Source organism: Balaenoptera physalus (genome assembly GCF_965194825.1).
Source record: "Balaenoptera physalus genome assembly, chromosome: 8".
NCBI lineage: Eukaryota > Metazoa > Chordata > Mammalia > Artiodactyla > Balaenopteridae > Balaenoptera > Balaenoptera physalus.
In genome coordinates, this window is record NC_138887.1 from 110,215,954 (window position 1) to 110,229,007 (window position 13,054).

General features: G+C 37.5%; 1 protein-coding gene across 3 annotated transcripts in view; it reads right to left on the reverse strand.

The window, feature by feature from the left end:
* The window catches only part of KDM7A (lysine demethylase 7A), a 79,518-nt gene that overhangs the window by 23,109 nt on the left and 43,355 nt on the right, over positions 1–13,054 (reverse strand). For all 3 annotated transcript variants that reach the window (XM_082472901.1, XM_082472900.1, XM_082472902.1), the window contains exons 3-8: positions 11,654–11,771; positions 8,339–8,499; positions 6,335–6,476; positions 5,863–6,049; positions 4,489–4,651; positions 931–1,018 (exon numbers count right to left, since the gene is read on the reverse strand). In XM_082472901.1, the coding sequence (XP_082329027.1) occupies positions 931–1,018; positions 4,489–4,651; positions 5,863–6,049; positions 6,335–6,476; positions 8,339–8,499; positions 11,654–11,771 (859 nt within the window). The remainder of the gene's footprint in view (positions 1–930; positions 1,019–4,488; positions 4,652–5,862; positions 6,050–6,334; positions 6,477–8,338; positions 8,500–11,653; positions 11,772–13,054) is intronic.

A 13,054-nucleotide genomic window follows, 5' to 3' on the forward strand; every position in this document is an offset into this window, starting at 1 on the left:
ATGGCATTTTCTTTAGGCTCTACTAAGCATTCAAGCTCAGGACCACACTTGGCACAGGTCAAGGTGAGAAGACGGAAACCACAGCTCGCCACAGGGTGAGTCTTCCGTGGGAGTCCTTGCAACAGTCCACACAGCCAGGAGCCGTCTTTCCCCAGGGACAGCTCAGGTCCAAAGAATCAAGATTCGCACTTGGCAAGTGTGGGAGCTGCCCGGGCTTAAAGCTTCATACCCCCCCTAAGAGCCAGAATCTCTTGTAATAACTCCACAGATGCATGGCTTCCGGGGCTCCCCAGGGGCATGCCAAGTTATAACAGTCACACTCAGGAGAGCCCAAAGACACGGCTTCCTACTAGGTATTTCTAGTTCTGCCAGTACTGATGTGGTTTATCAATCAGGAATCATTTTATCATAAGCAATGTTGCCTAGTAACATTCTTCTCTCATTAGGCTACCAGGGGAAGTTATTACCCAAAGGTCAAATTCTCGTGCAGAAGGGGAAATAGCTGTTAATCCTTTACCACAGCAAAATTAGAGCAGGTGTTTTGACAACAATCCTAACTTAGGGTTGCTCTGCCCCAGCACCATATGTCACACCTGAGTCTGACTGGTTTTAGTTCAATTCCCTCACTGTAAAAATAGCCAAAGGAGAGCCTATCCATTTCTACAAAATTCTGAAATTTGGGGAGATGTCTAGTCTCAAATTGAATAAATTATTCTTTTTGTTTTAGATTAGAAAAGCATCGAGGTGTTCTCCTGTCAAAGTTTTAGGACAATACTTTTGTTAAAAGTTCCTAATAACTTCTCAGGGCCTATTCTCCATGAGATCTCAATTAAGTATGTTGCTCAATTTTTTTTTTTTTTTTTTTGACTTTTAGAACTAAGTCCTATTGAAGAAAGGACAAAAGACCCTTTAAATACTGATGACACAAACCTGAGCTGCATGCCAATGTTAAGGTTGTGCAGAAAGTTCCCCCCAAAAGCCATACAGTCCTGAGAAGTGAGCACAGCATGAATCCACCCTGAAATGGTCAAAAGGATACAAATCAGTGATTTTTCAATATTCAAACCACACAAACGTGATATATACCTGTTTTAAGAAACACAAAATATCAAAATCAGTTTACCTCGTACTTCAGTGCTAGAGAAGCTAATGTCTATTACCATCGAGAGGTTCAATGATTCAAATATGTATTAAATGCCTATTATATGCCAGCCTCTGTGCTGTGTTTAAGATAAATGGATTGACCGAATTAGACAAAATTACGGTGCAGGATAGGTGAAGGTTTTTGTGGTTGTTGCTGTTTCAGTTTTTTTAGTTTAAGAACACAATCTACTCTACATTAAAGGTTCTACTCTGAGACAAGTCAAATCTGGTTAGAGTGAGGCAAGCACGTTTTCATTAAATGAACAATGGGATTGGCTGGGCGCTTTGCCTCCCTAGTGTCATCCTGAAACAAGTGTCCTTAGGGACCAAGCAGAGGAGGATCAGTGGAACTCAACCTGGGACCTTCCTCTAAGAAAGAAAAAGTAGATCACCCACATTTCATTAGGCAGGGTTATGGTCCTATAAATATAAATGTTGGCAATCAAAATGATATTTTCCCGCAAAGTCAAAATGTTTTCCCATAAAAATGTTTCAAAGTGAGGCTCATTTCTGAGATGATGTTAAACTTTTGAAAGAAAGGTCCGTAGACCAAACATAAAGATTTCATATAAACATAAATAAATATACACACATACGTTTGCATGTAAATATTGACTGTTAAAATAGACAGATCCCATTTTCCTTATACTTTTCATATTCTGATCCCTCATTGTGCTGTAACACAATATCAAAAAACTCCCCCCCAAGACTGGCTTTCAAGTGGTGACCACGTGTGTGCTCAAAGGCACAAAAGCCTTGAGCTTGACCCTGAAATCACAAATCTGAAGTCTCTGTTGGCTTCAAATTCTGTAGATCAGTGGTCCTCAATGGAGGCAGTACCGCCTGTAGAGTGTGGTCTGGACAGTCTGGTGGGCTTTTTTGGTCACAGTGATCAGGAGGCACTACTGTCATTTCGTGAGCGGGAGCCAGGGATGCAACACGCAGGACACTTCCACACAGTAAGAAACTGTCCTCCATTAGTCAGGACTTTCAAACTTCTGCTGGGCATTCAGATAGGTACCAAATCTGTTATTAACTGTCTGAGCCCAGAAACTATAACTCCATTCATATGAAACAAGGATCTTTTGCATGGTTTTGGCACAATTTTCCAGGAATACAACTAGGTAGCCTGTAAACTGAAGGAAGTATATCAGTTGCCAACTACCTTGGGGGGGAAAAAAAAAAAAGAAAATCACACTATCTATGGCAGCAGTTCTTCAAATGTGGTCCCCAGACCAGCAGCACCAGCCTCAGTCGGGAACTTGTTAGAAATGCAAGTTCTCAGGCCCACCCCAGAGCTACTGAATCAGAACCGCTGGGGTTAAGGCCCAGCACTCTGTTTTAATAAGCCCTCCTGGTGATTCTGATGGTCAATGAAGTTTGAGAACCATTAATCCACACCAAAGCTACAGACTTTGAACTACCAATTACACACCTGTACTGGCTAGCTGGCCTGTGCATCATCCTGACTTCTAATGCTGCTGTGCCTGAGCAGGGACATTGTAAAATGGTGTTTTATTATAAATTACTTTTAATTTCTTCTTTATATTCTAATTAGGTCATTACATCAATTGGGGGGGGAATTACTGGTGCAGGAGGTTATATTAATGATAAATGTGAATTCAAGATTTTTGAAGCGGGCATAACAAAATATTTGTTATAAAAGGGAGCTTTGGGGGGCATTAAGGGAGGGGCTTTAAGGGAGGAGCTTACCCCATTCACAGTGAAAATATTGATACGTATCTAGATTTATAAATTCTGGTAGTTCTAGGCATTTATTCATTCATTTGCTCAACACATACTTCTTATTATATACTCCAGAGGCAAGGTAAGAAAGCAGGGCCTGTAACAGATCCTTGCAAACTGTGTAGCCATTAAGGTCATCCAAATCAGAAGAACACAATTCTCAAAACCACTGACCTGGAAAGTCCATACCCTGCATTTAGTCACGTCTCAAAATGACAGACCTGATACCTATACTTGAGGCTACAAGCTAAGGCTGGTACTCAATCCCTTCCTAGGGTCCCTCAAAACAGACTCATTGCCTCCTAACTGCCCCAGGACAGCTGCCCAGATTCTTACAGCAGGCTTGGGCCTTTGACATCAATGTAGAGCTGACCAGTTAAAACTGAAGGGAATTTCATCAAAATTTTATGCAAAGGACATTATCAAGAAAATGAAAAGACAACCCACAGAATGGGAGAAAATATTGCAAATCATATATCTGATAAGGGGCTAGTGTACAGAATATATAAAGAATGCTTACAACTCAACAGTAAAAAGACAACCCAACATAAAAATGGGCAAAGGATTTAAATAGACATTTCTCCAAAGAAGATATACAAATGGCCAATAAGAGAAATGCTCAGCATCATTACTCATTAAGGAAATGCAAATTAAAACCACAATGAGATACAAGTACTTCACACCCACTAGAATGACAAAAATAAAAAAAGATAATTACAGTGTTGGTGAGGATGTAGAGAAATTGGAACACCTGTACATTGCTGGTGGGAATGTAAAATGGTGCAGCCACTAGGAAAACAGTTTGGCAGTTCCTCAAAAAGTTAAACATCATTAAACCATATGACCCAGCAATTCCACTACTAGGTATATAGAACCAAGGGAAATGAAAACAAACCTCCACACAAAAACTTTCACACAGATGTTCAAAGCAGCACTATTCATAAGAGCCAAAAAGTGGAAACAACCCAAATGTCCATCAACTGATGAAGGGATAAATGAAATGTGGTACATCCATGCAATGGAATATTATTTGGCCATAAAAGGCAATGAAACACTGATAAGTGCTACAACATGGATGAGCCTAGTAAACACGATGCTAACAAAAGAAGCTAGATACAAAAGGCCACGTATTATATATGAAATGCCCAAAATAGGCAAATCCACAGAGACTGAAAGCACATTAGTGGTTGCTAGGGGCTCAGAGGAGGGGAAATGTGGAGTGACTGCTAATTGGCATGGGCTTTCTTTCTGAAGTGATGAAATGTTCTGGAATTAGATAGGGGTAGGGTTGCACAGCCCTGTTAATCTACTAAAAACCACTGAATTGTACACTTTAAAAGGGTGAGTATTATGGTATGTGAATTTTTCTAAATAAAAATAAAAGTGAAGGCAAATGACATAAAACACAATGCCAAAACAAGTCCTAACTACAAGAGAAGCCCTCTAAGGCACAAAGAAGTGAAAAGTCCAAGATCAGAATCATCTCTCGGGCTATGCAAAACTCCTTTCCAAACACGTTAAAGTCAGAGATTTCAATCAAAAGCTGACTCCATGTGATGAGTATCCACTATGGGGAGCGGGATGGGATTAAAACCTTACCTGTAGGAACAAATAAGGTATGTCCCTGCTTTACCACACATTTGTAGCATTTATCCACCTTATCTCCAAAGAACACTTCACTCTGGGTCACAGATGAACTCCAAGATTCATAGAGTGCCAAATTGTCATCTGTTGGCTTTATCAAATAAAAAACCTTCTCGCCCTAGGAGGAAGTAATCACACTATTTTTGAAAAAGGAAATGCCATTCTTAGGATGGCCTATATTGATGTAATTTCCCAATACAATGTTCTAAATTAAATTAGATAATTATCAGATTTTTTAAGGCTCAAAAAGACATATTTCACATACCTGATCAATAGCTATTGCCCTTAATAAGCATCTTCAAAGGAGCTAAGGCTCCCCCTCTCAAATATGACAAGGGGTCAATAAAGTAGTGATGGAGAAATAGTTACAAGAGAGGAGGGTAAAGAATCACAAACATCCTACTGATCTCATTTTCAAGGTATAGAAGTAAATACATGTTAATAGGCCCCAGGTTACAGACAGTCATCTCTGAAACTTTGCCCTTTCTCCTAAGACATATAATAATACAATTATTTTTAAAGATCTGTGAATAAACTTTCTTTAATGAACTAACCCTTTGCTTTCTCATGGAGGAAAGGAAGAGGAGCTCAAGGGCACAGCATCAAACATAGTCCAGAGCATTGCTGATGCACAGGCATGTGATATTGACAAAGATCTGGTTCTAGATCAGCACTGTCCAAAAGAACCTTCTGTGACGATGGAAATGTTTTATATCTGTGCTATCCAATATAGTAGTTATAAGCCCTATGTGGCTACTGAGCACTTGAAATGTGGTTAGTGCAAATGAGGAACTGAGTTTTAAATTATATTTAATTATTTAAACGTAGCCACATGTGCCGCGTGGCTACTGTACGGAATAGCACAGTTCTAGATAAAGCAAGGTGAATATAAGCTCCTGAGGAGAATTCGTATTTTTATGGGCATTCCTGACTTATCCAACTAGCTGTCTTTAGCCTGACCTTAAGGTCAGAAGCAATTATTACTATAATTTTGCTCCTTCTCAGGTATTAGATTCAGGGATTAACTGGTAATTGACTAGGGGGAAGAAGAAACAAAAAGAGACAAAAGGCTAAAAGAGATTAATTTATAAGGTGGGGGCAAAAAAAGGGAATCTATATAAATTAAGAATTCATGGCTCCTCCATTACTTGGGATTAAAAAAAGAAAATCATAATGCTTCTTTAAGTATTTAAAATGATAGCTCCCACTGAAAAAGTACAAAAAACTTCCCTCTTTACAAATGTCATTTATAGCAAATGAATATACCCGTGGAAAAATAAGACTGTATGTTTTTGTGATTAAGTGAACAAAGAAATACCCCAAGCTTACCCAGAGGACATGGTACCAAACTGAAGTCCCACCAAAGTCAATGTGGAAATCTGTGTAGCTGTCTTGAACTCCCATTAAGCAGTATTTCTGAACAAATGGCTTGGGAAAGACTGAATCATCAGGCCAATAATTTTCCACCCAGGAAAGTTTTCTGGCTATATCAGGAACCTCCACCAATTCAGACATCCTTTAAAAAAAAAACACACACACATACACACACACCCACAGCATGCAAATTAAAACTTCTTAAAATTTCATCTCCCATCTCAACCCAAACCAAGAAATTAACTGGAACTCACAGCTAGCAGCAATACTTAAAGTCTGAGGGAACCAAAGCAAAATTTACAACATAGCTGTATCACTGGGCCACTTTAGAAGTCACAATTATGTTTTTTACTAAAAGAAATTCATCATTTAACTACATTTTAGCTAACACTCAAAAGGCTAAACCAAAATGTCCAGAACTACTCACTTTGTATCTGAAAATTCAAGGCTGATCACATTTAACACTTTTGGTCTGTTAGGATTCATGAAGTATTTAACATAATTGTGAAGTGTCATTTTGCTGTCTGCCTGCCTTGCCACATCAATGACATCTATCACTTTGTCACCACCTGCAGAGAAAAATTATAGTCTTATTATTGGGCTTAAGAATTTCATCAATAGACGCCCTAAACAAAAATATTTTAAAGACCATATTTACTTGTATGATAATTAAGCCATCTATAAAAACTATATAGCCTAGACAAAGATTCTTCCTATATCCTGACTTTTTAAGTCCAACTGGAACTTTTGAACAAAGGGATGATTTTTGAAAGAAAGAATAAAGCAATTAAGACAGAGCTGCATAATTAACACTGAGTGTAAAAAGTTATATGTTTACAAAGCTTTCTACACACCAGTGATTTCTTGTGCAGCTCACAACAAAAATGCGTATTACATTGGTAGGTAAGAACTGTGCCGCATTCCTCATGCATAAAATAAAATAAGGGGACTGACTTTTCCCTTTCGCTTCTAAGACCTAACTTCTAACACCTAAGATTCTGAGTCCATCATTTTGAGAAACCAATCGGTCATTGGGGAATTAGTGAACAAATTAACCAAGACAAACAATTCCTGCTTGCCTGGTAGTGTCTTCTCTTCTAATATTCTGCTTCAAGAAAAAAAATGAATGGTTAGGAAGCAAAAACCAGTTCATATTAGGGCCTGTGAAATGAGTTCTGAATTGGGATTAATTTACAATTTTCCTATAAAATCATGAGGTATTGCTTGCTCAACACTGCATCACCCTAAAAAGCATAATTAGTTTTACAATGTCCTGTAGGATAAGGTGAAATTCAAAATATGGCAATACTTAATCTGAAATAGGAAACAAGTGACATTTTCTTACTTTAATGTAACTTTATATAAGTTAAGAAAGTATTGCTAAATAGACTATTTTATACTTACGAGGCAAAACAATTCTGTTAACTGAAGCATTCCGCGTACTAAAAAGTTAGCTATCAAGTAGTATGAACGTTTTTCCTACACTTACATTACACTAGCCACTTACTCTACAGTGCTATCTATGCAAACAGGTTTAGGTGAAACCTCAGCCTCACCCTCTAATTTACCAAATAATTCAAAACTAGCTGAATGTGAAGTCAGACAATTTAATTGGACTTCCTCAGTGAAACAATTATCAATGTCAACCAATGGATCAATAAAGGGACAAGTTCTCAGATACTTCATGCTCAGGAGATAACATACTATAAAGAATAGACAGTTTGAGTCAAGATAGATTTGAGATCTAATCCTCAAATAATCTCTATCTATTTCGTTGACAAGGAATGAGACCTACATAGAGTCAGCTTTATCTCTAAATACCCTGATGCAAATGAAAAAAGTGACTGAAAATGTCAACAATATTGCAACAGATGAAGGGTCTTCCACCTTGTTTCTTATACCTTTCCGGGCCTCAATATAAAAAATTAGGTCCAGACATCGTTAAATGGCAGTATCACCAAGTCATTAATATAAAAACAGGTTTGAAAATGAGCTCCTCTTTTTCACAGCCTTTCTCTAGGCAGCAGGAGGTCACTAAAGCAGGATCCAGAAATCTTGTACCTGAATGCTGCTACAGAGGCCTAGAACCAACCCGATTTCCCAAAGCCTTCTTCCTCAGTCTGTAGCTACCCCTCCATAATAACTGTTCCTAAGCAAGTGTCAGGAAATTTGATGACAACAACACCACCAAAAGCAGTAGGATGAGGCTGAGTAAATAAAAATATGCAAAATGTTTTTTTCTGTCTTTCTGAATGTAGGTCTGCTGAGAGAAAAATAGTTTTCAACATAGGTAATAACTGAATTTCACTTTTCCTGACCCAGAAACGGATCTAAATTAACATCTATTCATTCAACTTTTAGTATTTTTAGGATAATACCAATTTTACTTTTACCATGTTTTCCCAAGTAATTAAAGGAATCAAGTTCGTACCTACATAACGTTCCACATCCATAACAGAAAAAGTAGGTGGAGGGAGCCTGAGTCCTAGATCATCTAATTTGGGGACCACAATAGGGACTTCAAATCCATGTTTCTCCAGGTATCTTTGTGTCAGCTGGCTGCCATGCATCTTTACAATGATTTCATCGGCACTAAGGAAAGCATAAGAGTAACATGTCATCTTTGTTGATAAGTTCAGTTAAAAAAGATAATCTGATAATGGGTTAATTCATATACTATATTATTATCTACATCAGTGGTTCTCAACCTATCATACCTAATCCTCCTTTTTATAACAAATGTTTTATAAAGCCCCTTTTAGTATTCTAAAGTAAAAGTCATAGATAATCACTTCAATACTACATATAATTGGAAGAATATATATGTATTATATAAAATGCCTTAACTATAACAAGAGAAAAAACAAATTAGTTTCCAGCAAAATACGTATTTCAATATGTAAATGTTCAGGTAAACAACACTAGAAAATATAACAGACTAATAGGATGCTTACAATCAATTGTAATGAGTGGTTGGATTTAAAAGTAACAAGATCAGAAGCCACTCAACACAAGCTGCATAGAAAACCAGAAGAGCAAAAGGGAGGGGGTACAATAGAATAAAAGCTGGTTACGATAAGTAAAAACAGACCAGATTTTATCTGGCTATAAAAGTCTACACAAATATTTGTTACGCATTGCAAAGTCTCACCGGACATAGAACAATTCACGTTGTCCTGCACACTGGGGGATGACTAGCATCTGTGGTCCCTACTCTTTGAGACAATGTCCAAATGCCCCAACTCCTGGTTTCAAAGATCTGCTATCACCACTATTTAATAAATTTTAACACGCAGTCACCTTAAGCCACTAAAAAGGGTTGCTGAACCTCCAGCTGCCCTCTTTAATGATTAACATGTTCTAGGCATTACACTTAAGTGTGGTTTGTCTGTCCCTTTTCACTATCCCCTATCTAACCATAAATCAAAGATCTCTTTAAATGGGGTTATTCTAGATTTTATCTTCCAATTGCTCACAGAATGCAGCTGCTATACATTCAAAGTTAAGTGCAACACTTGCATCATAGGTTAAACACAACAGTTTCCATTTATACAGTCATATCTTAATAGTCTTGATGTCATCTGTGGCCTAGGTGTCAAGGAGAAGACAGGAGAAACTGGGTCTCTGAAATACTGAGTTCAGATCGTCCCACCTTCTCAATAACAGAAGGTCAGTTTAAGGCCTAAAAAAATCAAGACAGACTTTTCTTGGATAGTCTTGTAAGTGGAGGGCTCAGAGCTCCTTCACCCGACTCACTGAGTTCTGTACTGCCTTTTATTTTCCCCATAAGCATCCACAAGTGTTCCTTCTTCCCCAGCCGCTGAGAATTTAACAATTCCTTAAACTCCAACCTAAGGGAGAATCTTAAATCACTTGTACTCCTCCATCTTAAATGTCTGGTGCTTTACCTCCCCCCGTTGATCAAAAATATATAGGTACAAGTGCTTAAAAATACAGGCACATCATTACTTACAAGAGGAAAAAACTGGACACAAACTAAACATACACCATAGTGGGACGGTTAAGTAAATCACGGGATATATTTACGTACACACAACACACACACACACACACACACACACACACACACACAATTGCATACTACACAGCAGTTAAGGAGTGAGGTAAATTTGTGTATACATACAGAAAGATATCTATTAAACATAACAGTAAAAAAAGCAAGTTGCACAACATATGCATAACATAACCCCATTTTATTTTTTAAAATTAGATGTATATATACATCCATACACCTATACACATAATTGTTTTAAAAGTTATCATTTATCTAAAAAAAGGGTCTCAAAAGACTTTGTCTTAAAGTGGGAGGGTCGGGGTAGATAACCCTTTCACTTTATTTTATACACTTCTGTATTAATCACATTAAATATGTATAATTTAGTTAATTATTGTCACCCTGCCATGGTTTTAAATGATGTGGCGGTTTATGGAGTTACATTAAATAAAACCAAAGACCTTTAATTAATGGTAAGTACAGTGTGGACACTTGTGACCGCCTCTGTAACCTGCTCACATCTGTGTTTAATACTTCGGCCGAGAAGCCACAGGAATCACTGGGCCAGGATTTTTAACACTACACTTTTGGGTTACAAACCTATTTTAAAACATGAAAGCTAAGGCTCCTCTCCCTGAAAAATTCACATTCACATGTCAACATGTCAACTGTTCATACAATTTTAGGAAACTCACAAGCCTCGCTGAAGCCAGCCCATAGACCCTGGCTGAAAACTCTGGCCCTAGGCTCCAAATCAATCAATGAAAATAAACAGACACTTCTCCAATGACTTTGAAACTGATAAAGGAGAATATTTGAGAATAAGGCCTTTAATATCACAAAAATCACAGGCAAATCACTGTGTTTCATATATTTTTTTTTCTCTCAGTACGTGAGGGAGCCAACAGTAGCTGCTTATAATTTATGTTTCTGTTTAAGGGAGGGGAACGGCCAGGTATCCTAAAGACTATGACGAAATAGCAAGAGTTTTATAGTTACAAGATCTGAAATAATTCCCTAATAGGCTGCAGGTGATATTGTGATTGAAATTTAAATTGTGCTTCCCCTTTTTAACAAGCCTGGATATGATCTCGTGTAAAAAGCCTATTAAGCATTATCACTTTAAATAGATGTCAGGCAGCGAGTAGGAAATGATCTAAATTAGCATGGTTAAATGCTGTATAATGCTTTTGACGTTTGTTCTTTGAGCCACAGATAACTCAAATGCTTTCCATTATCTTTAAAAAAAAATAAAAAAGCCTACTCCTATTGCCACCAGACGCTAAGCAACGGTTGTGGGGACTTCTGGCAGACGTAGGGTGGAGGCAGATAGGAAAATAACATTAGAAAAAAGCAGAGTATGAAAATAGGTGTAGGTGAGGTGAAGGAGAAAGAGAAGCAGCAGCTGCACAACGTAAGGAACGAAGCACGGGAATAAGTGCCTTAGATCCGCGTCTTTCAAACTTTTTGGACTGAGACCTACAGTTAAATACATTTTTACCCAGTAATCCAGTACACATGCACATAACAAAGCTTCCATGAACCTATGCTTATTTACTCCTATTACTTGCAATGTACCAATATTTTCTATTCTGTTTTACTCTCAAAAAGTAAAAAGCTGATTAAGAATAATAATGGCTTGTAACCTGAAGTTTGAAAATGCTGCTTTAGATAATGTCACCTTATTGGGTAACATTCTTAAATGTTCTTTGGTCATAAGAGGTTTCCTACCTTGGGAAGACTCGAGAACGTAACTCCTTCACAAAAGTTCTAGTTCCAGCCTGCACTGGTTTGGAACCATCATCAATTTCTGTGTAGTCGTGCCTGTGCCAGTTCCTCCTCTTTTTCACTGGATTTTTAGAAGATTAAAAAAAGAAAGCATTTTTGTAACTGGTGGTACTATGTACTTTCTATAATCATTATAGTCTATATAATCAGAAACAACAATTGTCAAGTACAATAATACTCACATTTTTTAATGCATTTCTAAGGCTGAAGAAGTAAAATTTAATGCTGCAATTATAGGCAATTAACTGTGGGTTTTAAAAAATCTTTTCATTTCAAAAATGATTTTAAAATTAAATCAACAAATTCAAATTAGCAGATGGAGCCTTTTATAATATCCACACTTACACGTATAAAATCTCACAATTATTTAAAATCATGATTTTCACTAGAACATTAGGTCATAATACGATTTTTATGGACCATCCAAATCATCCCCTCAGGACAGGGCCTTTGATCCCACATCGGAAACCTATTTTAACAGCACAGTTCCCTTCTCTTTTATGTCAAGATTTATTCCCAAAATAAGCATGGTTACACTGACACAAAGAAGAGCAGGTGACGGCATCATAACGAAAGGAGGACAAGTAAGATGACAGAATGAATAACGTATGGTCAGTTCTAACGCTCAGATCCCGTGATTCTATGGCTCTGGGAGGCTACAATCTTGAATAAGCACAGCAAAACCAAAACCAGGGCACTTGGCTTTGACTCCTAGTGTAGTCATAACTTGCTCTGCAACCTCGGGCAAATCTCTTTAACATGTCCTGGGTCCAGTTTCCTCAATGTGGAAATGAAGGGAATGAGTACAGCTTTTCAGACTGTGTTGAGGAACCCTTAATAAAAGGGAAGATGGATAAGAGGCTGAGGTAGGAGCTCTGGACCTCATTCCTCTTTCCCCCAGGGGGCACCACTTACATGTCTTTTGTGTGGTATCAATGTAAGATTTCAGTTTTACTTTTTTTTTTCTTTTAAGTTTGAAAATCACTTTTAAGCCTAAAACCTCCATGATTCTAGGAAATGTACTGATGTCTATAACTTACTTAGAATGAATCAAAAAATAAGGTGGATAGACAGTGGGATAGTTACACAGACAGATATGAGATAAAGCAAGTAATGTAAAATGTTAATAGTGGAATCTAGATGGTGGGTTTAGAGGTACTCACTGTAAAATTCTTTCAACTTTTCCTGTATGTTTGAACATTTTCATAATAAAACCTTGGGGGAAGGATACAACTCTACGAGTCTAAGTTATTTCAAATCCTTCTCCTTACAAAGATCATAATAATAAAATAATGCTGGATCCTCATATGGATAAGAAGTCACACTAAATAATCAATAGGGGTG